The sequence below is a fragment of the Peromyscus maniculatus genome, chromosome 21 (assembly GCF_049852395.1).
Source record: "Peromyscus maniculatus bairdii isolate BWxNUB_F1_BW_parent chromosome 21, HU_Pman_BW_mat_3.1, whole genome shotgun sequence".
NCBI classification, from domain to species: domain Eukaryota; kingdom Metazoa; phylum Chordata; class Mammalia; order Rodentia; family Cricetidae; genus Peromyscus; species Peromyscus maniculatus.
This window is the reverse complement of record NC_134872.1, coordinates 21,551,920-21,578,703: the sequence shown is the minus strand read 5'-3', so window position 1 is coordinate 21,578,703 and position 26,784 is coordinate 21,551,920. Positions and strand designations below refer to the sequence as shown.

General features: G+C 39.7%; 1 protein-coding gene across 5 annotated transcripts in view; it reads left to right on the top strand.

The window, feature by feature from the left end:
* Nucleotides 1–26,784, top strand: part of Jmjd1c (jumonji domain containing 1C) — a 187,822-nt gene that overhangs the window by 30,355 nt on the left and 130,683 nt on the right. Inside the window, exon 1 of one of the 5 annotated variants that reach the window (XM_076557064.1) lies at nt 7,537–7,740. The exons of 2 other annotated variants lie outside the window; for them this stretch is intronic. In XM_076557064.1, the coding sequence (XP_076413179.1) occupies nt 7,576–7,740 (165 nt within the window). In that variant the 5' untranslated portion in view covers nt 7,537–7,575. Of the gene's footprint in view, nt 1–7,536; nt 7,741–7,834; nt 7,974–26,784 lie in introns of those variants that run through there. 2 more of the 5 variants (XM_076557062.1, XM_076557065.1) reach the window with 2 other exon arrangements.

Sequence of the window (26,784 nt, the reverse complement as noted above, 5' to 3'; positions counted from 1 at the left end):
TAATTTAATGACAACATGGGGAGGTGGTCTGAAGAGACGCTACAGACAATAAATATGCAGTAAAAATAGTGCATTCAGCAGTTAGGGAACTGCAAATCACAGTGATGACGTCATAGTATCTCATCTCAGTTAGAATGGCTGCTTATCAGAAGAACACAAATACAGCAAATACTGAAAAGAACCTTTGTACACGGCTGGCCGAAATGTAGAGTACAGCCACCCAAGAAGCAGCGTGGAGGTTCTTCAGAAAGTTAGAAAGAGCCACTGTGCGGTACTCTCCCCTGACTGGGTGTGTATCCAGACAAAATGAAGTAGGCACGCAGATGAGGTACTTGCACGTCCAGGCTTATTTTCTCTCTCGTCTCAGCTGCCATGTGGAATCAGCCTAGGTTCTGGAAACAGAAGAATGGACAGAGAAAATGAGACCTACTTGCCGGCATTAGTATTTGACCATAAAGAATAAGGAAGCCAGGTCATTTGCAGAGCGATGACTGGAACTGGAGAGCACTGTGTTCAGTGAACTAAGTCAAACTCAGAAAGACAGAAACCGAGTGTTTGCTCTCCTATGCGGAAACTTGAGGCAGAAACAAAGGTGACTTGAAAGTAGGGAGTGGTGTGTGTGGCAGAAGGGTAGAGGAACCTGATTGACACACAATGATATAAGAATGTTTGGAATTGCCACAGTGGCTCCCACTAAGTTGTACAGTTAATAGGTATTATTAATAAAAGACTTACTTACAGGCTGGCACATGTCACTCCCAATAAACAATACATGCATTTCTAAAAAGGCTATAGAAAGAGCCTGTTTAGTTACGAAGTGTGGGTCTGTGTTACTAGTGTGAGTGCAGTAAAGGTTGTTCTGTATCTTCTGTGAGCTACTTGAGAAAAATGAACTGGGAAAATGCTACCTGGTTCACCGTGACTTTGACAGATGAACAGGGTAACTTTGTCAGCATGAGACAGGAGTGTGCTTCACTACTTGCTGGAGGGCCCAGAAGCCTGAGAAGTCAACTTTAGGGAACATTGCAGATTTCTTCAGCCTGTGTGTTTTGGAAATGATGACCTCAAAGAGCAAGTTGTCAATAGTTGGTGACAACTGTGGTCCGGATTCCCTTGATTTCACTCTTTCATTGTACCACGTTATGTGAATCTTATTTCTAGTTTGCTGTACTTGGGATATACACTTTAAGTATGTATGTATGTATCTATTACTCTACTCTATTTATTTTTGAGGCAGGCTCTCTCTACATAGCCCTGGCTGTTCTGTATGTAAACTAGGGTGGCCACAAGTTAACAGAGATCCACCTGCCTCTGCCTCCCAAGTGCTGGGATTAAAGGTCTGTGTCACCACACCTGGTGGCTACATCTTAAATATTTTTTAAAGTGACTTTGGAATGACATGATCAGTTTTTCCTAATTGGAGACCTATTTTCTTAAAAATGATACAGGTTATTTGGTATTAAATAATATCACAATGTACTCCCCATAGCTGAATGTTAACAGATATGTTGATTGAACTTAGTCTGTAGCACAAACAAAAATAATATCTATTTTTGAGGTTCAATATCATTATGTGCCAAATCAGTCTAAATTGAAATCTAGGACTTCCAGGTCCTGGCTCCTGGAACTCTAGGCTTTGGAATTGATGTGCCTCCTTATCTCCTCCCTTTAATTGAGAAAATAAATTATCTGCGGTAGTGAAGTGCATATGGAGCTAGTAGACAGAGCTTGCTTTTCTGTGGAGTAATTGGTTTTTATTACATATTTGTGTTTTGCAGGAGGTTATAAATCTCATTATATATAATCATGTGGCTTTTTGAGAATGAACCAAAGGGAGGAATGACTGGAGACCGTATTTCACTGTTAGGTTTTGTTTCCTCAAACCAGGTGCTGTTAATTTGAGCTGTATACCTCAGTGCTGTGTGATCCAGATCACAAAGGGCCTTCGTCGGGTAAAATCCCATTTCATCCTGATGGAGTAGAGATGTTTGAGTTATTGTAGAATTTTTTTTTTTTTTTTTAAGATTTATTTTATGAGGGGCTTAGAGAGATGGCTCAGAGGTCAAGAGTGCTGGCTGCTTTTCTAGGGGTCCTGAGTTCAGTTCCCAGCAACCACACGTGATGGCTCACAACCATCTGTAATAAGATCTGGTACTCTCTTCTGGCCTACAATTCAGGCATACATTTGGAAGAACAACATATACATAATAAATAAATAATAAAAGGATTTATGGGTATTTTGCCTGCATGTATGTATGTTCACCAAGTGCACGACTGGTGTCCTTGGAGGCAAGAAGAGGGTGTTGACTACCCTAGAACTGGAGTTACGGATGATTGTGAACCGAAGTGTGTGAGCTGGGAATTGAACATGGGTCTTTTTAACTGCCAAGCTGTGTCTTCAGCACTTCATTTATAGCTATAAGTTCTCAACTCAATGAATTTCCGTGAGTATGGACAGAGCTAGGCTCAGGACTGTTCCTAACACGGTCCGGTCAGGTGGAGCTTGTGGGTTCAGTGGGAACTTGGCGCTGGAGGAACCTGACCTATTTGCAGAGTGAGAATTTGCATGTGGCTTGTTTTGGTGGCAGGTAATAGTTGGAACATTTCTGAGAGGGGCCGTGGGCAGAGAACGTGCTGGAAGACACCCTGCTGAATTGCTCACCAGCTACACAGCCAGCAATCGAGTAAGAAAGAAAGGTACACAGAAATAGGAAAAGGTAAAAGCCCAGAGGCAAGAGGTAGAGGAGATAATTTAAGGAAAGCTGGCATGAAACAAGCCACGCTAAGGCTGGGCATTTGTAATTAAGAATAAGCCTCCATGTTTGATTTATTTGGGAGCTGAGTGGTGGGTCCTCCAAAAGAGCCAAACCGACCAACAACATTTTGGCATTCCAGTGTGGGACTAGAGTAAAAGAAAATTCAACTACACGATCCCCTGGAGCTGAGGTTACACAGTTGTGAGCAGCTGTGTGGGTGCTGACAATTGAGCCCTGAGTCCTCTAGAAGAGCACCCAGTACTCTTAATGTCTGAGCCATCTCTCTCCATCCTTGTTGATAAATCCTTAAGTCAACAAACCAAAGCATTTCTGTTGTCTGAGTTTTCAGATAGGCTTTGAGCTTTGCAGACAAAGGGCCCTGTTTACAGAAGCTTTCAAGATGTGAGAGACATAGTAATTGCTAAATAAATGTTGAGCAAATCAAGTATGAATAGGCCATGTTAATAAAGAGTAATCAGCTTAGTAGCTGACCTGCACATTTCTTTTAAAGCGTTTTTTTTTGGTTTGTTTTTTGTTTTTAAATTAAGAGCAGAGTCTCTTTGACATTACAAACCTAGTTTTAAAAATTAGTTCCTTAGCCTGGCAGTGGTGGCACACGCCTTTAACACCAGCACTAGGGAGGCAGAGGCAGGAGGATCTCTGTGAGTTCAAGTTCAGACTGGTCTACAGAGTGAGTTCCAGGACTACACAGATTGACCCTGTCTCAAAAAAAACAAACAAACAAACAAAAAAAAACAAAAATTAATTCCTTAATTCATAGTCTTAGGCAAGCTTATGAAGCTTCGCTAAGCCTCATTTTCCTCATCCTTAAAATAAGATTACATGTGTAAAGTGCTTAGCCTTGTGCGCGATACCCCAGGTGTTCCATAAACCTAAACTAATACATTACAGGAGACACGCGCCAAACACGGGTTTCTTGGAGGTTAGGTAGACTCCAAGGTGTGTTTAATGGTAGAATACTTGCCTACCAAGCTCCCTTCCTCCCAAAATGTAACAGACCTTTATAGTGGTATAGAATACTAATGCACATGAAAGCAGATAATCTCTCCTCTCCCCGATAATACCAAATCAAAACGTTGTCGACCAGTCACTGATAACGGAGTAGATAATCATGACTTCTATCATCGCAGTCAGTTTCCTTCCTTCACTTCAGTTCTTAAAAGCAGACCAAGTAAGTGTTTGTTGTCTTGTTCTGTTGAGCCTAAGCTGGCCTCAGACTTGCTGTGTGTATAAAGACGACCTTGCGTCCCTCAAACTACTGTTTCCACCTTCTGTTTTGGGACCACGAGCAAGCCATCATGGCTGGCACCAGCTGGTTTTCCTGAGTAGATTTTTGTGACTTAAAAACAAAACAAAACAGATATAATCTCCTAATGTGTCCTTTTTATGTGGATTTGGTGTGAGAGACTTGCTTGAATTGTATATGTGCAGACATAGTTAAGGGACATATCTCCATAAATGATAGAAAGTACAGAAGATCTGAATGATATTTCTCATTTTCAGCTTCTTTAAGTACATATTAAATACTTCTGCTACTCTTTTTACTGGCATAGTAAAGAATTCTGGCACCTTCTTTACATGATTGATAGTGGTATTTTATGAACATCTTTTATTTTTATTTTTTTGAGATATGGTCTTTGTAAGTTGTCCAGGCTAGCCTTGAACTCAGATTAGCTAGCCTTTGCCTACTGGGTGCTGGGATTAAAGGTGTGGCCACTTTGCTTGGCCTGAGCATCTTTATGAAATAATACATGGAAATTCACAAATGAAACATACAGTATTCTAAGTGTAATCGTTGCTTTTCTGTTGCCATGACAAAGCGACCAGATAGAAGCAGCGTAAATGAGAAAGGGCTTGGGGTAGGTAGGGTGGGTGGGGTCACAGTTCACCTGTACACAGTCCATAATGTAGGGAAGGCGTGGCGGCAAAGAACAGCAGGAACATCAGGCCCCCAGTCAGGTGCAGAGAGTGATGAATGGTAGTACTCATCTCACTTCCTCCCTTTGGTTACAGTGAAGACCCCCAGCCTGTGGGATCCTGCTGCCCACAGTTGAGATGGATCTAATGACCTCAACTCCAGCCTGTGGGATCCTGCTGCCCATAGTTAAGATAGGTCTAATGACCTCAACCCCCAGCCTGTGGGATCCTGCTGCCCACAGTTAAGATGGATCTAATGACCTCAACTCCAGCCTGTGGGATCCTGCTGCCCATAGTTAAGATAGGTCTAATGACCTCAACCCCCAGCCTGTGGGATCCTGCTGCCCACAGTTAAGATGGATCTAATGACCTCAACCCCCAGCCTGTGGGATCCTGCTGCCCACAGTTAAGATGGATCTAATGACCTCAACCCCCAGCCTGTGGGATCCTGCTGCCCACAGTTAAGATAGGTCTAATGACCTCAGTCTAATCTAGATAATCCTTCACAGGCATGCCTAGAAGCTTTTCTGCTAGTAGGCTTATGACCCTCCCATCCTGCTGAATTGACAGTCAATACTAACCATTATACTGAGCTTTCAAATCTGATATTAAAATTTCTTTCAATTCCATATTGTTTACAGTTAGGATTTGCTAGTAAAAATTAAACAATACAGATACTCCTTAACAAAACAAAATTAAATGCCAGCAAAAACCCTAAAAAACAAAAGCAAACAAACCAAAAAACCAAGAAAAGAAACCCCAAACCTTCAAAGTCCTACTCTTCTTTTGAAGATCTTTTTCAAGTTTCTCCAAAGGCAAAATAGCCTTAGCTTAGCATGAACCCAGGTATTGACTCTAGTCTTGGGGAGGCGGTTGGGATATAACTGTAGAAATCCATTAAAGCTGGATGTGGTGGCACACACTTGTAACCCAGCCCTGGAGAAAAAGCAAAAGGGGCCTAGCAGTGGTGGTGCATGCACTCGGGAGGCAGAGACCGAGTTCGAGGTCAGCCTGGTCTCCAGAATGAGTTTGAGGACAGCCTGATTTACACAGAGAAATTCAGTCTTGAAAGAAAAGCAAACAGATGAGTTCAGGGTTAGCCCCTATTATTCAGCAAGAAAATCAGCTATTGGGATACATGACCTGTGAAAGCTTTGTTTCTACCCGGAATGTGGTTTGTTTGTTTTTTTTTGTTTTTAAATTGTATTTACATGCTTTTTATTGGACTGCTTTCCCTGTATTAGGACATCATTAAAAGTTAGGAATCAGTTTTCTTTAAAAAGAAAAAGCAAAACTCTTCGCCCACGCTGGGGCCTCACTCCAGGGTTTGCTTTGCACTAGCTAGGCAAAACCTTCTGTCCCCAGCCCCGAGTACCTTGCGCCCCAGGTTACAAAACAGACCACACTGAAGGTTTGGTATTTGAGTATGAGACTCCTTTTAACAGTCCACGTATGTTGTGCTCCTTCCCTTGGCTTATTTTATTCGGTTTATTAACCTGACGTGGGAAGAAATCCCGAGAAATCTGAGCCGCCAGCATGCAGTTTTGTGCATAGTTTTTTTTTTTGTATGCGTTACAATTTTGTTTTTCCTTAGACAAGAAAAATTAGACTGCTCAATTCAACCCAGCCTTGTAGTTTCCATCTCTTATATACCCAATGGCTGTTTGCCTGCTTTAACAGCTTTCTTGGAATGTTCTATAGATAGTGAAGAGTCCTTTGTGTTTGTTATAAACACTCAGAGTGCTACTAATAAGGCTTTTCAGAAAGCATTTTTTGGGGAGGGAGTTTAGGAAGAGGTTTTTACTGGATTAGATAAAATTTTGAAGTTGATAATCACTGAAAAATGGCAGTTTGGATTTAGATTAAAAATTCCATAAACCTGCTTTAAAATAAAGTCTGTAGCATGCCGTCATCAAACTGCTCACTGGTGTCTAAAGGGAGCCTTGATTGTGAGAATTGAGGCGCGATCAGAAGAGGAATTCCTAGCTGTCTTTGTCTGGGTTATAAAGTCCTGTTGTGATTGGACGGGAAGTAAACATCATTTATTGTCTTCAAGTGTGATTGGCTAAGATTCTTTTCTTCCAAGGTCTTTTCCAGTAACTGACTCTGGAGCTTTCCGTTTTATTACCCGACTGTGTTCTAGTACGCCGAGTACTCGGCTTGGCGCTGAGACAGTTTGTGAAATTTAAGGACGTCGGTAACAGCCCGCGGTGCAGCAGCGTCTGGCGTTCCTGTAAAAAGGCGGCGCGAGGTGTAAATCTCCCAACAGCTCCGATGCGGAGTTAGAGCCGCCGCCGCCGCCGCCGCCGGGAGGAATGCTGCTTTAGAGCCGCGGGTCGCCGAGCGGGCACGGTGGGGTGGGCGGCCGCCGGGGATCCGGGCTCCTTGACGACGGACGGCGCTATGTGTTCGCAAGGACGTCGCTCCTGACATGCCGGCCACCCGGAGTTGGCTTTGCGACCCCGCGTGGGAGCCGAGCCCTTCCCCGGCAGTCGCCCCTCCGAGAGGGCGAGGAAGGAGCGGCGGAAGCAGCTTGGCCTCGGCCCGCTGTCCCTGGGCAGCTGCCGCTCGGTGCCGCAGCGCAGCCGGCGGGGCGGCACTACTTGGCGGCGCCCGCCGACCCCCGCCCCCCCGCCCGCGGAAGGACACGCGCCGCGGCGCGGGCGGAGGGGTACTGGCCACGGCGCGCCGCTTGCGCCGGCCGCGCGCACATTCCTGTCAGTTTGCCTGTGGGGCGCGCGGGAGGACGGGGGCGGCGCGGCTCCGGGTCGCCGAGCGTGCCGGGGCGCTCTCGCTCGCGGGCCGCCTCGCCTGCGGTCGGCTCCTCAGCATGGGTGGCCGGTAGGAGCGGGCCGCGCTCGTCCCCGGCGCAGAGGCGGCCATGGCGGTGGAGACGCGGCCGGAGCTGGTGGGGAAGCGGTTCCTGTGCGTGGCGGCCGGCGAGGACGCGCGTCCCGAGCGCGGGCAGAGCGGCTGCGGGAGCGGCTGGCGGGCGGGGGTCATCCGAGCCGTGTCCCACCGCGACAGCGGCCACCCGGACCTGGCGGTAAGAGCGAGCGGACCGGCGGCACGCCCCTCCGCGCGGGCCGGGCGGAGAGCGCAGTCCCAGGGAGCGCAGCCCCGGGGCGCGGGCCGGGCGGGCGGGCAGGCGGGCGGCAGGTGGGGCGGACCCGCCAAGAACCCGCGACGCGGGGCCCCAACTCTGTGCGCCTTGCCCCCCCTCCCCGCAAACCCATCCTGCGGTTGGCTTTGTCATCGGAAACGATGGGAATATTTTTGGTATGAGGGGTAACCGAAGCCTTTCCCATAAATTTGTACTTTTTGTTGTTCTTCGAAACGGACATTGCTTTAGGGTTTTCCTGTTCCTGAGTTTTATATGGCTTCACAGAGGCGAGAGATACAGTAAATGAAGGTTTGGAAGGGCATTTAGCACTTCTAAGTAGCGCCCCCCGCCCCCATTTGCCACTTACATAGGACACTGTCAGTGTTATCTTTCGGGAGTATTAATGTGTACGTCTGGTTTTGTGCCAGGAGACGCTCTGTTGGTTACAAGTGCATTCTCATTAGGGAATGGTATTGAGGGAATGGGGAAGAGTAGAAACAGGGAATTGACTAAGCTTCCCTTCGTTGTTCAGTAAAGACAGAATTTGTGAAGTTCATAGCGACTCGGATGATTTTTTTTTTCTCCTGCAAGTTTAAAAAAATTTCCCTTTGTATTTAGATTTAGTTTCAGATCCACCGTAACTGGCAGAGTATCTACCATTTTGATATAGCTGTTGGAAGCCTCAAGTGAGTTCTTGAAAACCATTCCTACCCACAGTTACTGCCGTCATTACACGTGGCGTGTGTTTAACTTGAATCGTGTAAAATGGGGTTAGTTTGCTAACAGTGACTTATAGAAGGAAGTAAGAATAGAGGCAATTTACAAAACTCTGCTTGGTTATTTGTGTAAAAAGAGAGAAAGAACCCTTAAACTTTACTTAACTCATCTTAATGACTACTTGTTATGGTTTTACTTAGTCATTACTTTGTGTTTGTATAAAGATGCGCTGAATTAATTTCCCTTTCTTCTAATAGGAGAATTGAGGGTTTTACCTGGAAGATATGGGTAATGGTTTAGACACTAAAGCGAACATGGAGCAGAATTTTGTGCGGTCCTATGGTCTTAGGTACATGAAAATTAGGAAATGGTTTTAGTTTTAGGTAGTATTGGAGACAATCAAACTCTGAAACATTGAAAGGTCCATTGGAAATAATGATAGAGAGGGAATAAGTGTATGCCATTTTTTGCAAATAGCAAGATATTAAGCTGGTTATTTAAAAGTACAAATTGTGAGCCATTCACGGTTTAAATGCTTGTAATCCAAGCACTTTGGAGTGTGATGAAGGAGGTTCAAGGCTAGCTGGAGTTACAATCAAGATTCTCTACCATATATATAGTAAGAATTAAGTTTCCTGTGGATCGAGGCAGTTGATTGGAAAGAAAAGAAAGGAGTTTCAGGAGGTGACAGATTGTTTTTCTGTCTCCTGACTGCTAGTCACACACATTAAGCTTTATCTCTTAATTACTGATTCCTACAATTTATATGTCTATATTTCTTTCTATATAAATTTTACATAATGGATAAAAAGTCACTCTGACCTAAAACAGTGTGACTCTTTGCCTTCCTTCAACAATTTGAGAAGTACTTTGTGACTGTTTAATTTCTCTTTTTTCATTCTAGAACCTATAGTGTTCGTATTTTTCCCAGTGGTCCTTACACATTATTTGAAACTATGAAATTTAGAATATTTCAGCACTAGTGTTACATAATTTCACTTTCAGCTATATTAAAAAATGCTTACAGTTGGCCTCCATTATGGATGTACCCATTGTATGTTACTAAGGGAGCAGGACTGTCTTCTATAAACACTTTGACTTATATATAGTATTTTTTGGGGGATGACAGAATTTAGATTTCTTCCTGTTTTTAAAGATGAAATTTTGTCTGTCTATGCTGGTCTTGGATGTCTAGACTCAAATGCGCTTTAGCCTCCTAGACAGCTGGAATCATAGGCAGGCCTGTGCTCTGGCCCCTCTTGGATTTTTGAGGCGTCGGCTGTGACATTAGGTCTTGAAATGATGTATACATTTCTTTATGCATTTGAGGTTTTAGTCACTTATTTAATTTTTTGGTGAAAGTAGTGTATAGTTCAGATGACTTAAAATAAGTCAAATAACTAGGTCATAATGTTCCTTAACTTTTACTGTTAATCGAAATGAAGGAAAGAATGCAGTTACGGTAGTATGTGTCTGTTTTAGCAGGTACATTTGGAAAGGAATAGAAATGTGTTTTCTTGGATGTGTATTTCATTAAAAAGCGTATTATTGACCTAGGGTGATAATAAAGTCTTTAAAATGCAGGCAAGACAGGCACACATGAAGACTTCAGTTTGATTCTCTCAGAATATACCTAAAAACACCCAAGTGTGTTGGGGCACATTTGAAATTCCAGCTCCGAGGAGGAGGCAGAGACAGGCAGACTCTCTGGGGTTTATTGTCAGGCAGGCTGGCATGCAACCTAGCTGGCTCTACAAGTTCCAGGCCAGTGAGAGATTCTGTCTGAAGGAGGGGGGCGGGGGAAGAGAACAGGTGACCATGAGATCTCTTGATGGGCAGAGGATGTAAACGCACTTGAAGTGCCTGCCGGTCCAACAGCCTGAGTTTGGTCTTTGGACCATGATAGGAGGAGAGGACCAACTCCTGTAAGCTGTCTTGTGATCTCCATATAAATTCTCCCGTGTATAAGCAAATGTTCTTAAACAGTAAAGACTTTAAAAGACAAAAGGTGGTTTACACTCGAGGAACAGCAGCTGGGATTGTCCCCTGGCTTCCATTCACAGTGCACATATGCGCTATCTGCACACACACATGTTGAGCTTTGGCAAGGTGATATAAGTGTATTAAGGAATTTTTTCGTTAGTGATTGCTAATTTGACAGATCAGTGTCAGGTATGTGATCTTGAATGTTGCTGTGAATTAGGTTAGTGTCTTTATCTTAAAGTGAAGCTTTTGTAAGAGTAACATGGGTTATGTATAAAAAATAACCTTAGTACACTTATTCTTTAGATTCTCCATATGTGAGGAGTTTGTTTGCTGTTAATTGGTATATTCATTACTTCTAGGGTGTGTGTGTTGGGGGTCGGCACATCTCTTTATGTATTCCTGGCTAGTCTGGAACACTCTGTATAGACCAGGCTGTCCTGGGACTTGAAGAGATCCTCCCTGAGTTAAACGTTTTTATGCTGCTAGATTAAAATCCTGTATAGATCTTGTTGGATTTTGGCAGTCTCACTCAATCTCAGGCTTGCTGGAGCTCACTGTAAACCAGGCTGTTTTAGAACTCCATGTCTAAATCAAGATCTCCTGTCTCTGATTCCTCAGTACTTGGATTACATGGATGAGTCACCATTGCAGATTTTAGGTTGCCTTGTTTCTTTAGTTTTGATTTATTGCATGTGTATTTGTGTGTGTGTGTGTGTGTGTGTGTGTGTGTGTGTGTGTGTGTGTGAATTTTGGCTCTGATATTGTTCTTGGAACTAGTGTCTAAGCACACATGACTAAAATATTTGTGTTTGGCTTATATGAGAATCAAATCCTTGTAAGTTATAATAATAATAAATTTTGTCTCTAACTTAATACTTTAACAGTGGTGAATCTGATCTTTTTTTTTTTAGGTTTATTATCTAATGTGTTATTAACGATTCAGTTACCAGATTCTGAATTATGTTAGAAATATTTTAGGGACTTGGTTTTAACTCAGTGGTAGAGATTGTGCTGCATATGAATGAGGTCCTGGGCTTACTCCCCAGCACAGATAAAATAGTTTGGAACAAAGCATTGATCTTTTAGAGTAGAATGCACCTGTCAGGTCGTTCAGAGTATCTATCATACAGTCAGCACGTGGAGGAGATAGGGAAGCTTAAGAATTATGAGACCTCTTCATTTCCTGTGCTTTGAATTAATGTTGTGGTTTCTTATGGCTCAGTGTAAATGGAAGAGTGGACTTAATATTCCCATATGGGGAGAGAAACTACATCCTCAGGAGAAAACCCTGACTGTGCACTCTTAACCTCTCACTAGAAAGTTTCTAAATGTGAACATTGGATATTTCTAGTTCTATAAACCTGCTGTGAATAAAGCTTAGTGTTCAGTTTGTAGTCACAGCTCTCATTTTTGAACTAGACAGAACATTCAGTTCTGGGATCTTGAAATGTTTGTTGAACGTCACAGATAGTCATTTATTAGTCTACTAAATTCATATGCTTAAGTGATAATGCTGTGAAATGTTTGGTATTTTAAAGTCTGTGTGTGTGTGTGTGTGTGTGTGTGTGTGTGTGTGTGTGTGTGTGTTGAGACATAGTCACACTGTATAACTCTGACTAGCCTGGAACACTATGTAAATGAGGCTGGCCTGGAACTCACAGAGATGCACCCACCCTCTACCTACTGAGTGCTGGGATTAGAGGTGTGCGCCACCATGCCTGGCATGATGTCTGTTTCTCTTCTTTTTTTTTTAAACCTCAAAAATAAAGGAACTTGAGAATTTTGAAATCACATAACCAGTATCAGGGCAGGAATATGAATGCAGGTTTCTGATTTCAGATCTACCATCTCTTGATACTCTGCCATTTTGCTTTTTCAAATGGCTTGTAGTTTGCAAACTTTCAAAATAAAAAAAAAAACAGATCTTTAACTTTAGTGAGTGTGTGTGTTGTAGATTTGTTACATTGAGATGAGGTCTTTTCTCTTTTAGACTTAGTTGCTATTTTATTTTAATAAGTCTTTACATTGCTTGTGTATGTGCACCATGTATGTGTCTGGTGCTGCAGAATTTAAAGGGTGTTAGATTCCCTGGAACTGGATTTACATGTGAGCCACCACATGGGTGCTGAGAATTGAACCTGTGACCTGCAAGAGCAACAAATGCCCTTAATACCAAGCTGTTTCTCCAGCCCTGAGAAAGGATCTTTTTATACTGTAGATTAGGCTGGCCTAGAACTCATTATGTATGTAGCACAGGATGGCCTGAATTCATGGCTGTTATTTTTTCTTAAATATAGTTCACTTATCTTTTAATTTGATAAGTGAGGTTAGTCCTTTGCACCTTTGCCTGCTTAGTTTTGCTTTACAAAATTGTTTTCTTTCTCCTCAGCATTCATTGTAGTCTTCACAAATCTTTCTGTAACTACTACTTTATATTTTTTGCTTTGATCTTTTGTTTGTTGTTTTGAGAAAGGGTCTCATTAAGTATTCCTGGCTGGCCTGAAACTTAACTATATAGACCAGGATGGCCTGAACTTGTAGAGATATGTCTGCCTCTGCCACTCCAGTGCCTGGCTTAAAGACATGAACCACCATGCCCAGCATTGTAGGCACCATTTATGTTTGACTCCAGGGTGTATTTTTTTACATGTTGTATCTGAAATTAAAAATTGTCATGTTAAAATGGCATGATTTTCAGTAGGCAGACTATCAAGAGCAATATATTGGTAGCAGTCTATCTGTAAAAGCAGGTATGTATAAGTTTTCATTCTTTCTTAAAAAATATTGAGGCTTCCTATCTATTGGAAGTGATACTAAACTTAATATCTTGTGAAAAACTTTTATGCACAGAGAAGAGAATGAATGAAATACAAATAATGTCTTAATATTTTTATTTAGTTTTTATTTCACCTCCTTAATGACTTTTTTCTTCCAAAAGCCTATTCTCTGTTAAATGGAACTGTTTACATTGGTATCACATCAAGTATTGAATGTTTGAGTTTGACTTCTTTACCATCATCTCAAAGTTCTTTTATTTGCTATGTTGATGTATTGTTATAGAAATCATTTATATTGAACGCAGAAGACTAATCTAGGACGAAGTCTACATGACTAATTCCATCTTGTGAAAGATGCTACTTAGCCTGAAAGATCTGCTCCATCTGTTAAAATATCTTCAAGTTCAGAGGAACAGCAGAGAAGGAAGCACAGTGTCAGTGTATGGATGTAGTTATACGCTGCCATTTTATATAAGACAGCTTTGGATGTTTAGCATAGGATTTCTTCTTCTTTTTTTAAATCCATAGATAGAGCTTTAGCATCCAGACAGCACAATGCTCTCTGAGGGATTTGAGAGACATTTCGGAGGGGGCAAACTGTTCTCTTTTTAGTATTTGTGCTGAATTGTACCCTGCAATAATTTGGTTTGTTAAAATTAATATTGGTAATACTTAACAGGCCTTAGAGAACATTTCTGTTGTTTTCTAAAATGTGTTATTGATTTAGATTTTAATATATCTAATCATTGTAATGCTAAATTGAATTTTTTAAAGATAAACCAATTCATTCTGCATTACCCATCTGAATAAAGACACAGTGGTGCACGCCTTTAATCCAAGCACTTGGGAGGCAGAGGAGGTGGAGCTCTGAGTTTAAGGCCAGCCTGGTCTATGTAGTAAGTTCGAGGACAGTCAGAGCTACATAGTGAAACCCTACCTCCAAAATAAATAAAGAAACAAATAAATTAATGTAGTTTATCTTCCCAGTGATTCTTAAGTATATAGCCATATACTTATTTTTAGGACAGTTACTACTAAGCCCTTTGAAATACAAAGTTGTGGAAAGTTTAGCGGAACCTAGAAGAACCTAATATATGTGATTGAAGTCAGTGATCAACAACTTTGGTTTCTTGCATTCATTGCTGTCTCTCGGTAGGTAGGGCTAAGCTACTTGATGTGTATGAGGACCATGACAGAACATATTGAAAGTGGCCTTGTGGCAGGGCCTGGAGAGATAGATGGCTCTGTGGTTAAGAGCACTTACTTTTCTTGCAGAGAACCCAGTCAGATTCCCAGTACCAATGTGGCTTGCAGCTGCTTGTTTTTCCAGTTTTAGGGGATCTTAATGTCCTCTTCCGGTTTCTGTAGGCACTGCACCTCAGCATACAAACTCACATTCAGACACACATATTTACACACAAACATTTAAAACACTAAATAAACTGTGCAGTGTTGGCACACGCCCTTAATACCTGCACTCAGGAGACAGAGGCAGGGGGAATCTTTGTGAGTTTGAGGCCAGTTTGTTGTACAGGATGAATGCCAGGACAGCAGAGCTGTTACACAGAGAAACCCTGTCTTGAAAAACAACAACAATAAAAAAAACCCTAAAGAAGGCAACCCCCCTTTTTTTCCCCTATGCCTCACACTCAGATTCTTTGGTACTAGATTTGGGATGGAAGACCAAGAATTGCTTTAAGATTTGCTCTCTGTGTTCAGTAAGTACCAAAAACAATGTGAAAAGGTACATTTTTATCTTCATTTAGTACTCTTCATTGCAGTACTGGGAATTGAACTTGGGTTTTATATAAGCTACGCAAGCATTCTACCAATGAATTATATACCCATTCTTTCTGCTTTTCTTCCTTCCTTCCTCTTTTTTTTTTTTTTTTTTTTTTTTTTGTGGACAGGGTTTCTGTGTGTAGCCCTGACTATCCTAGAACTCACTCTATAGACCTGGCTGGCCTCGAACTCAGAGATCCACCTGCCTCCCAAGTGCTGGGATTAAAGGCATGGGACACCACTGGCCAGCAACTCTTTGTCTTTTCTTTTAAGAAATCATCTTTACTAATTTTAAATGTACCTGTCTGGAGTTTCTTTGTCTAAATGAACAGTTGCACACAATCTTATTCTTTTCATATGTAATAGTGCTAAATATAAAAAAGGAAAACTGCATATTATGAATGTTCTGGCAAGATATGGATTGAACCATGTGGAACATTCAGTTAGATATTTTTGCTTAAAATAACTGAACCATGTCCAATTTAGCAGGTCCATGATTGAGCTCCTGATAGAAATTAACCTGCTCTGCGTCTTCCCCATCCAGTGATGATATCATCATTAGTCTTGTCCAGGTTCCCTATAGATAGATATCCTTTAATCTTTTTCCTACAGTTCATCCAGATGGTTAACAAAAGTTTTTTTTTTTTTTTGGTTCAACTTTCAGAATAGCCAGAATCCCACCATATCATACCTCCTTTGTTACTATTTTAATTAAATCACCATTGTATTTTGCCTAGATCATTCATTATCTTTCTAACTGGTTCTAGTAGCCCATTAATTAGTTTCTAGTAGGTAGGTACTTAACTGCCTAACTAGTCTTCCTTACTCATAAAAATGTGTAGTGTCTATAACAATCAGTCATGCCTTCCTATGATTAAAGTCTCCAAAAAGACTTCTAAGCTACTTAATATAGAGGCTTTGTAGTAACCTGAGCAGCTCTGCATCTTCTCCATATCTCGTTTTGATGTTGTCTTCTGTTACTAGTTCATATGTAGTGGTCCTATTTGCTATTTGAATATGCTTAATATGGTCTTGCTTTGTAACCTTAACACTTGGGTGTCTTATGTTGAATGCTCTTTCCTAAGATTTCTGCATGTCCCTCACTTCCTTTAAGTTTGTTGAAATATCAACATATTTGCCACTTGTGGCTGACTCTGGAAACCTTATCTAAAATTCACCATTTCCCTTCACAATATTTTTTTTTATCTTACTCTGTTTTACCTTGTGCTTTTTTTCACCCTTTGTTTTGTGCACTGGAATTGAATTACGAAACGAATTTGTCTGCTTTGTAGCTGCCACATTCCTAGTGCTGGGGACGCTACTTAGCAGGCAGTACGTTTGTTGACTTCATAACCAAAAGGAGCCTTAGACGTTTGTAATATTTATCTTGAATTCTTTGAGATACATTAATAACAAAAGACTAACAAACTCAGTGAATTTTGTAATATTCATGAACGAAATCAGAAAACTCAATTACTTTTATATATTGAGTCTTAGTAAAGGTATTTGAATATATAAATATCAAGTGTTAATTAAATAGTAACATAATAGACTCATCCAAAGTTTAAGAAGTAAACTTATCAATAGTACTTAGAATGAAGAGAGATGATTAATGTATTCGGCTAATGTATACACAGTTGTGGCATAGGAAATATTTATTTGTTGTTTGTGGTTTCTAATGCAGACTACTGAATACTTGGGATTTATTGAGATAAAATGGTTATAAGAGAGTCTTGTTCTGTGAGAAGATGAACCTTGGTAGGCTTCTAGATGGCTTCAGGATAAGGATTGATCACTGCAAAAACCGCACCTTGATTAGAAGTTGAACTTCCATCCTTGCTTCCTAATTCCTGAAGGAAGGGAAAGAGGTTGTAGATAGTTCATCTTCAATAGCCATAGCCTTGACCTGTAAGATGAATTGCTAAACATTCTTATTAATAAAAAAAAAAAACCTGGAGGCAGATATTGGGGTAAAATCTGAGAGATCAAGAAAGCAGAAAGAAGCCAGCCATGTTCTTACCACTTGGAAATCCTCAGCCAAAGAGACCTACTTCCTGTATAATCATGCCTGTATGCCTTTTTGTTCCAGATCTCACTTTCTCTCTCTGCCCAGCTTCACCACTTCCTATCTGTACAGACCTCTATGGTTAATGCTGGGATTAAGGGTGGGAGTGTGTCACCATGCCTGGCTCCCCAGTGTGGCCTTGAACTCAGAGATCCAGATGGATCTCTGCCTCCCCAATGCTAGGATTAAAGGCGTGTGCTACCATTGCTTGATTTCTATGTTTAATATAGTGACTGACTTTTTCCTCTGATCCTCAGATAAGCTTTATTAGGGTGCACAGTACTTTGGGGGACACAATATATCACCACATTGACCTGTGAGAAAGCTGCTATTAAAAACCCCTCGATGACAGATGGGCTTGGGTAAGCGCCATGTTGAAAAACCAAGTGTATTGAAAGAATGGGCAAAATGGTGGAGGGCATGGAAACACTCCTGTTCTCTATATTTCTTTCAGTTGACAGTTACTAGACTGCATTGTTTATAATAAACCACTAACAGTAATTACTTTTCTGAGCTTTGCGAATTGTTCGGTAAATTACTAAACCAGAGAAGGGAGGTGGTTGTGGAAATTCTGATTTTGTAGCTAATAATTGGTTGCAGAGAAGTTTGAGTAACCCTGTACTTCCCTTTGGTGTCTAAAGTGAGGGCAATCCTGTAGGAGTAAGCCCTACCCCTCTTTTGAATTGGAATATCAATTTTATAAAAGTTTCCTATACACGAAGGTTTCATTCCACACCTTTACACTATAACTGATAATTTTCACAAAACATTTGTACCATTTTAGTCTTTCTACACTAAACTGTGTTAATAGGTATGTGATGAGGACTGAGCTTTTATACAGTGGAGTCTACCCCTAATTTCTGGGTAGTTGTTGAAATTAAATTGTTAGAGAGTTAAAGAAGTTACGTCAGAGAAGGTAGGATATATTTTGTGGCAGGAGTGGGAACCACCCCAGAATTAAAGATTATTTCTCACATCATAATGTATGATTACACTACATGCTGTAGATATTAAAGAAAAGGGTAGTTAGAGAAGTATTGTACTACTTTTGCTGATAGGTTGGCTCAATGGCCAAACACATCAAGGCAGGCAAGAGTTGTACCTATTGACTAGAAGTCCAGCCAAGACTTTGTTTGGCACTTAAAAATTTTTGTGCCATTATTTTATTTTACTCACCTACTTATTTTGTGTGCCCCACCATATGTGTGGAGGTTAGAGGACAGCATTTTGGAGCTGGGTCTTTTACAGTGTGTGTTCTGAGATTCAGATTGTCAGTCTTGGCAGAAGGCACCTTACTGTCTGAGCCATCTTGCCAGACTTGCCATCTTTTTGTTTAAAGACATTTTTTCATTCTCTGTGGGTTACAGTTTGAATTATAAGGCACCTATTGATTTGCACCATGTGCATAACATGCTACTGGATTATTAGAAGTTACAGAGGATATATATATATATATATATATATATATATATATATATGTATGTATATATAATATATTAGAAAATACTATATATTATTATATAATTATAATATATATATTATAAAATTTAAGTTTACTTGTTCCTTTTTATTAAATCTAAAAGAATAGCATGATTTGGTAGCACATGACTGTCATCAACTCCTGGGAAGATGAAGAGAATTGAGAGCCCAAAAGAACAAATACATGTACACATAAAGCTGTCTTTATATATTTTATGTATGTGATATAGTTGAAATCATGTTGTATGTTTCCTGTGTCAGAGCTTTACTAAGAGGAACTGACAACTGTTTTATGCTCAGCGTGAGGGTAAAATTAGGAGGAAATTATATAGTAAGCCCCCAAATTGATTATTTCTCCCTGGTGACTTAGGATACTTTATTTTTTTACTTGTTTGCTAGCAAACCAGCTCTTAATGAGATAAGTCCCTTGGATCATTAGACAGTTGTTTTGCTCGCTTGTTTCTTTCTCATTTAACCACTCTAGAATTATTTCCTCCTGTGGAAGATCTCACCAGCTGCAATGACCAGTCAGTCATTTACTATCATACATATGCAGCATTCAGAGCACTGCTTAGTGTAAATAGTAAGTGCTGTTAATCAAAAGTATTCTGGAATATATAAACTTGGTATACACTTTATTCAGTATTTAAAATTTAGACTGTAGCTATGGGTAGTTGCCCGTCCTCACTCACAATCAGGCAGCACTAACTGGAGTAAGTGAATTCCCCCTCAAAAAATGAAAAAGAAAAAACAAAATGACAAGAAGGTAGGAAAGGAATGTGTTGGGAGTGATGAGGAGGTAGGAATGGGAGATGGGTATAATCAAAATACATTATGTATATGCATGAAATTGCCATAGAATAATAAAATTTAATAAAATTTAGAAACACCAGCACTAAAAATGTAAAATGGAATGAGCAGAGTAGAATATTAAGATGATGGTAGCTTTGGAAAAACTGAATAATTTAAAGTGATTGAATATGATGATGAAAACAAAGGAGTTGGGTGGGGCAGTAAAAAGGGGCCAGTCATCTGTCTTATTTATTACCAGGATATGTTGACATTAGCTCTTTAATTTATCAACTAGCTACTGTGTGATTTTTGTGGATGATGATTAGAACAGGAAAATTGGATAAAAAAGGGGGGAGCATTAAGTGAAAATAGAGAGTACAGATATGAGAATACAAAATGAAATGATTAGGAGGAGTACTTGAAGATATAAGGTGATAAGGAAGGGGGAGGAGGGTCTGTGAATATTCTGTATAAAACATAATGGTAGAGTGCATGCATCTAGGGATGAATCCCTAGAAGTACCAGAAGGGGAAAGAAGGTGGCAGACATCTGTAAGGTTGATTTCTACCTCCATTCCTAGCTTACTATGGATGGCTCCTGTACTCTTCTGTTGTGATAAAACACATGAACGAGGTGTGTGGTTCCAGAGGGGTAAGGGTCTACAGTGGCAGAATAGAGGCATGCAGTTGGAACTGGGAAGCTAACACCTTATGTCCTGAACCACAAGCCGGAAGCAGCAGAAGGGAAGGAAGCTCTCCCCAGTGCCACACATCCTCCAACAAGCACCACCAACAGGGATCAAACATTCAAGAGCTGAGACTATGGTGACATCTCATTCAGACCACCATAGCTCCTGTCTGTATAACTGTCTCTCAGAAGGACTCCATCTAGGATAATCGCATGTTTTAGAAAAAGCAGTTTTTCTTGTAGTGACTCTGGAAGTCCTGACAGGCATGTGAACTGGTCATTGCAGTTTGAGATTTTTCTTTTGTGCCTCCTCTAGAGTCAGCACACACCTCCAGAGACTTTTACATTGTAGCTACTAAGGACAGTTCTAATTCAATAAATCACCAACCACCAAGGTACCCTCAAAAGCTTTGGCTGCCATGCTGCATCTTGACTGTGGTAGTTGAGTCAGGAGCAAGAGTGAATGACTTAGAGCTTCCCTGGACCCATTGCCACAGCCTACTAAGAAAGATGAACCCCTGGTTGGTTGGTTTTTGGTTTTTTGACTGATTTTTTTGTTATTGTTTCTAAAAGATGATGTCTTGGTATGTTGCCTAGGCTGGTCCTTAACTCCTGGGTAGGATCAATCCTCTCTTAAACTTCCCAAGCATTAACAGCTTGAGACAGCAAGCATCTGTGTCCATTCTCCTTTTTTTACACTGTCTCCCAGTAACAGAATGTAAGGAATTCTTTGAGAGGTTGAGGAATGAGGTTGCTATCAGAATTCAGTCTAAGCCATATGCAAAGGGGAATGGAGGTCCCTTGAATTTATAGATGTTAGGAGAACTTTGGTTCTTCAGGACGTGGCAGTACCTTTTACTGCTTTCTGTGGTTTCCCCTCTTCCTGGAACTCCTCTGCCTTTTCTTCTGTTCTCTGCTTGGTTGATTGCTGCCGAGTTTTCCTCAGCCTCACATACTTTCCTACATACTTGTTGAATTAGTGACTTGAAACAGATATTCATAGCTTTTTCCTGTGTGTCTTTAAAATATCTAACCAGAGAAGAGACTTTTTCCTGATTTATCAACTAGAGAATATTTTGCCTAAACGACTGTTAGAAGAATTTGAGGAAATTATGTTAAGCATTTACCACAGTGTCTTATATTTTCTTTATTAAATCTAGTTGTGGATACATGGGTGAGCGGGTGGTGGGGGCTTTAGTAGATGGTTCAGATGTAATGATCAATAACTTAATGGCCCAGTCTTCAAAGAAAGTGTGTGCAATTAAAAGAACTCACAAGAATCTGGTGATTGTTATATCTTAGCTTCATCTGGCTCCTAGGATTCTAGACAGAGATGACTTTAGGGACTGTTACTTGGTGATGATTAGCTGATATATTCTAACTTTAATAAAGGTTTTTGAGAGAAAGAGTATAAACAAGTGTGTTAGGAAGTAACTATACAGGCAGATTTCTATTTGTGTTCTATATCTTGTCACAAGAGAGTTTGAGAGTTTTTATCATTTTTATATTTAATATGAAAATGGGAAAATTACCATTGTGCTTTATAAGTGGTATAGTTTAATTCTGTCTTCTGTTTCAGTCAGACCATCACAGCTGTTTTTCATACTCTGTATACTTGAAAAAGATAAATCCTTTAATTGAGAGCCGTATAGGTAGAAAAGTAAGTTTTTATTGTGTTTATAACATTTAATAGGCTAATGATCTAACATCCATATGTTAAAAGCATGCCACCTTTTAAAAATATTTATTTTAATTTTATGTGTATGGTCTGCTTTCATGTATGAGATTTGTAAGTTGGGCCTTAACGAATCAGTTTTTTTGTTTAGTTAGGGCCTACACAACTGGAATAAGCCAGTAATAAAATAATAAACTAGAATAAGCTAGAAAGCCATATAAGAAAAAGACATTTTTAATTTTTTAAAATGTTTCAATCACATTTTCATGCTAATAATCTTTACTTTATATAAGGCTAATGATTCTAAATAAAAATGATGACTGTTATTTTCCAAAAAATATAATCATACTAATATACTTAATCTTTGACAGGTCTGTACAAAAATTATATTATTTTTAATTCAATCATAGTAGCTCAAAACTTTAGGCATACTTCAAAGTCCCTTTAAAGGCTTTTTTTTTAAACAGAGAAATGAAGGTTCTCCCAACAACGCTAGCTGGCAACCACATTTTGAAAATTACAATAGTGTAGTATTTCTGTGTCATGTATCCTGACAAATATCTAGTCAATCTTGCACTGTTTCCAAGTTAATCTCAAATTAATAACATTGAGGAGACACTAAGCAGGTGTTAGTTATTCAGTGGCTCTCCATTCCTCCATCCCATCCAGATTTCCTATGTATAAGTTTGAAGACATTACAAGAAATAAAATTAAGTATCACTTGAGTCTCATTTTTCCTCAGTGGCTCAAGAGAAAGTATGTCCAAACTGTCAATATTTTCTACAGTATTGTTGTGTGACAAAACTTTCCTTAGGGAGACACAACACAAATGTTTGCTCATCCCAGATAGGGAGCCTTGGACAGACCAAAGTAGAGACAGCACCAAAGTCCATCTTTATTGGGGGTTCCTTACAGTAGTGTGGGTGTGGAGTTACCATAGGAGGAGAAAGGGCTCTCAAGACAGGGCACCACCAAAGCCCACCCCCACATGGCAGGCAGTTCACAAGGCTGAGAACCTGCACAGCCTGTGGGCAGTCAACAGGTGAGAGAGTGTCCGTTCCGGGGGCACCTCACTACATAGCTCTGGCTGGACTGGAACTCGGAGATCCTCTACCTCCCAAGCGCTAAGGCTATTTTGGTAGACTTTTATCCACAAGGAAATGGCCACTGACATTTAAATTTACTCATTCTCAAGACCATTCATATATTGACTAAATACATTCAGAACTTCTATTAGAAGATATTGCCATTCTGGTTCTTTGTAATTTATTCTTGTAATATACTTACGAAACTTTGACAGCAGCATATTTAGCTATATATAGGGAATAATTTGAAAAGTATATTGACTTTAAATTTTATCTTAAATGTACCATTTAAAGAAAAAAAAGGAGCCAGAGGCCAGGCATGGTAGAGCATGCCTTTAATCTCAGCATTCAGGATGCAGAGTGAGGTAGATCTCTGTGTTTGAGGTCAGTCTGATCTACTTAGAGGGTTCCAGGACAGTTAGAGCTACATAATAGAGACTTTGTCTACACAAACAAACAACAAACAGAAAAACAGCCAGGTGTAGTGATGCTTGCCTTCATTCTCAGCACTCAGTAAGTCAGAGGAAGGTGGTTCTTTGGAGTTGGAGGCCAGCTTGGTGTACTAGTGCACTTCAGGCCAGCCAAGGCAGCATAGTGAAACCCTGTTTTAGGGGTATGGGGAGTTCAGTCTATTCTGGGCTACATAGTGAGCCCATGTCTCAAAACATACAAATGTCCACTCCCTGAACCTCCCATAGATTGAACATACTTAGGATAATTTCCTTATACTTTAGTAATTTGTGTTCAATTATTGTTTAAATAGCTATTCAGATTTCCTGAGTTGTAGAGTATGGAATGTTTTTAGGTGTTTTGAGCAAAAACATTTAAAAAAAAATTTGGTGACAGTCACATTAAAAATTACTATATATGTTGTTTGTAGGCTTATGTGTACCATGTGCTTGCAGGAGCTCATGGAGGCCAGAGTAGGGTATCAGATTCCCTGAAGCCTGAGTTATATAGGTGGTGTGAGCCACTTGATCATAGGTGTTAGGAAGCAAGCCCAGGTCCTTTGCAAGAGCAGTAAGCACTCTTAACCACTGAGCAGTCTCACCAGTCCTGATATCAGTCTCTCTGATCACAGAGAAAAAAATCTTAATGTTACTATAACAATACTGCTTTCGAGAAATACAACAAATGTGAATGAGCTGCAGAATGAGTTCCACTGAAGGAAGTAACCTATTAACACATATTCAGATTGTAAAAACAGCTACATTTATTGTTAAAATTGTCTTAAAATTTCATTAGGACATATTGTACTTTTTGTAATATAAAAGTAAAAATCAAGTTTTTACCAAATGGAAAGGTAGAGTTTTTATGATATTCATACTTTGTAAACACAGTAAACATAATTTAAGTTAAAAATATAAATTGAATTTCAGAAGTGTTCTTTGAACGTGTGAATTCTCTGCTAAGAAAGAATTAGACTTTGCTGTAATTTGTTACAAAGCCAAGTGTGCTCTGTTACTTATGTAAAATAGTGGTCTTTGTTTAGCTTCTTAGAGTGCTGGGAGAATTGTGTAGTTCCATTGATTGGTTCCATGCAATGGAAATCTGACCTTTAGCAGATGTTTGAGAAATTGCCAGCACAGCATGATCAACCAGCTAGACAGTTTCTCCTTGTTTTTTGACAGGCCTTTTATGGTTTAGTAACATGCCAAAAAAATGTTCCAACTCTTTTTCATAATATCTAAAGCTTTGTAAAATACTAACAATATGCTGTAAGATATAGATAAAATGAAATAGCCCCACATAATGGATTAAATCCACTAACTTAAGAAGAAACCATTGTTCAGAATCTTTACAAAGATACTGTTGAGTGAATAATATTTTGAGATGTTGTGGACTGTGAAATTGTTAGGGTTACATGTATATGTTGCATTTACCTTGCACAATGTAGATATTATTTCATGTTTTTCATATTTTAGTGTTAGTTTTAGGCACCTTCATTAGTTGAGCCTTTTAAAAATAGTAACGTTTTGATGGGGATTGATTTTTTTTTTTTTCTATAGAGCAGATATTCTGTCTGAACTTGAGTCCACATTAAAACTTGTTCTCTGAAAGACAGTGTTTTTTAGGCCAGTAATAGGTTCAGCTGTGTAGTTGTGAGCTCAGCAAGAACACTGTAAGCTCTGTGCGCTTTTACTCTGTCCACTGAGTGCACAGGAAGGGAGAGGAGGAGTGCTTGAACGTTTGAGAGCTAAGTGATGAATGGACAGGCCCAGCACTTGCCAAACTGCATCTTTTCCTGCAGGTGTTGGTTTTCCATAGGGCATTGCAATTGCTTTTCATTGTGTTAGATACAGCAACATTTGAGGAATATAGTCTTGTATGTTTGGTTGTATGGGTTTGTAGCCATTTTTGTGTCTTTAGGCTTATATACTGAAGTAATTCTTCCAGAGATTTACAATTTGCAGTGTTGGTATACATATGGATATCACCTTTCAGCACTAAATACTTAAAGACATATTCAATATCAGGAATTACAAGAATATGCTAACTAAAATGGAAAATATTGAACATTATAATACAGTTTTGCTAAATAGGCATCAAATAAAAGCTGATAACATGTTGCTTACAAGTGAAAATGAGTATTATATATATGTTCTTAGATAAATTAAACATAATTACTGTGCTAGTAATTATCTAATTGTTAATCTTTTATATTAGTGTTTATGAAAGTTTCATATAACATTTATGAGGAAGGTTATGTGATTTAGGAAACTTATTTAAAAACATGAATAGGTTTAATTCTTACCAATACAACAGTACAAACAAAAAGTAGATGGTACCAGAATTGATGTAAAATTGTTGTTTTTAAGTAGAATATGTTTAATAGGAAGGCTAGTTTTTTCTCAAGGTTTTTACCTTGAGAAATCTACCAGAGGCTATTGTTTTGGTTTTGCATTTTTGTTGACATTAAGTTACTCTCTGAAAAACATTCATTCTGAAGTAGATGATTTTTTGAATTGAGTACTAAATTGTTTTTCCTTTTGATTACAAGTATTTGTGATGTTGCAGTCATTCTTTTTGTTCAGCTTGTTGCTTGACATTTTTACCGTTTTGTCATTGTAATTTGAAACAGCCATGATAGTAAGATAATGTATATAGGACAACTTACAGATTCATTTTTCCCCCCTTCAAGACAGGGTTTCTCCTTGTAGGCATGGCTGTCCTGGAACCTGGAAAACTCTCTGTAGATCAGGATGGACTTAAATTTAGAGATCCACCTATCTTTGCCTCCCAAGTTTTAGAATTAAAAGAATGTACCACCAGGCTCAACAGAGATTCTCCCCCCACCCCCCCAGACAGGGTTTCTCTGTGTAGTTTTGGTGCCTGTCCTGAATCTCACTCTGTAGACCAGGCTGGCTTCGAACTCACAGAGATCCTCTTGCCTCTGCCTCCTGAGTGCTGGGATTAAAGGTGTGCGCCACTGCCGCCTAGCCTCAACAGATTTTGAAAGTAAAAAGTAGAAAATATAAGTATTCATTAAAGAATTTAAAGATAAAAATACGGAATTACAAACATTTTCATGTATCCTTGCAGTGGATCACTACTAAGCTATTAAAATGGTTAATTGTATGGCTGGAGAAGACTCAATGGTTTGTTAAGAGCACTTGTCCCTGGAGAGGACCCAGATTTGGTTCCAAGCACCTGCATGGCAGCTCACAGCTGTATATAACTCCAGTTCTAGGAGATTTGCTGCCCTCTTCTGGCCTCTTTGGGTACCAGGCACACATTTGATGCAATACATATATGCAGGTATAACACCATGGAGATAAAATGAAAAGAATCTTTTTAAATATAAAATAAAATGGTTAGTTGATACAATGGTCATAATGTTTGTAGCATCTAATAGATGCCCTATGAGAAGAAATAGAGCTATTAGAAATTTCCCAAGCCCTAACATTAGGTGAAAGACACACAACACAAACAGCATTGTTA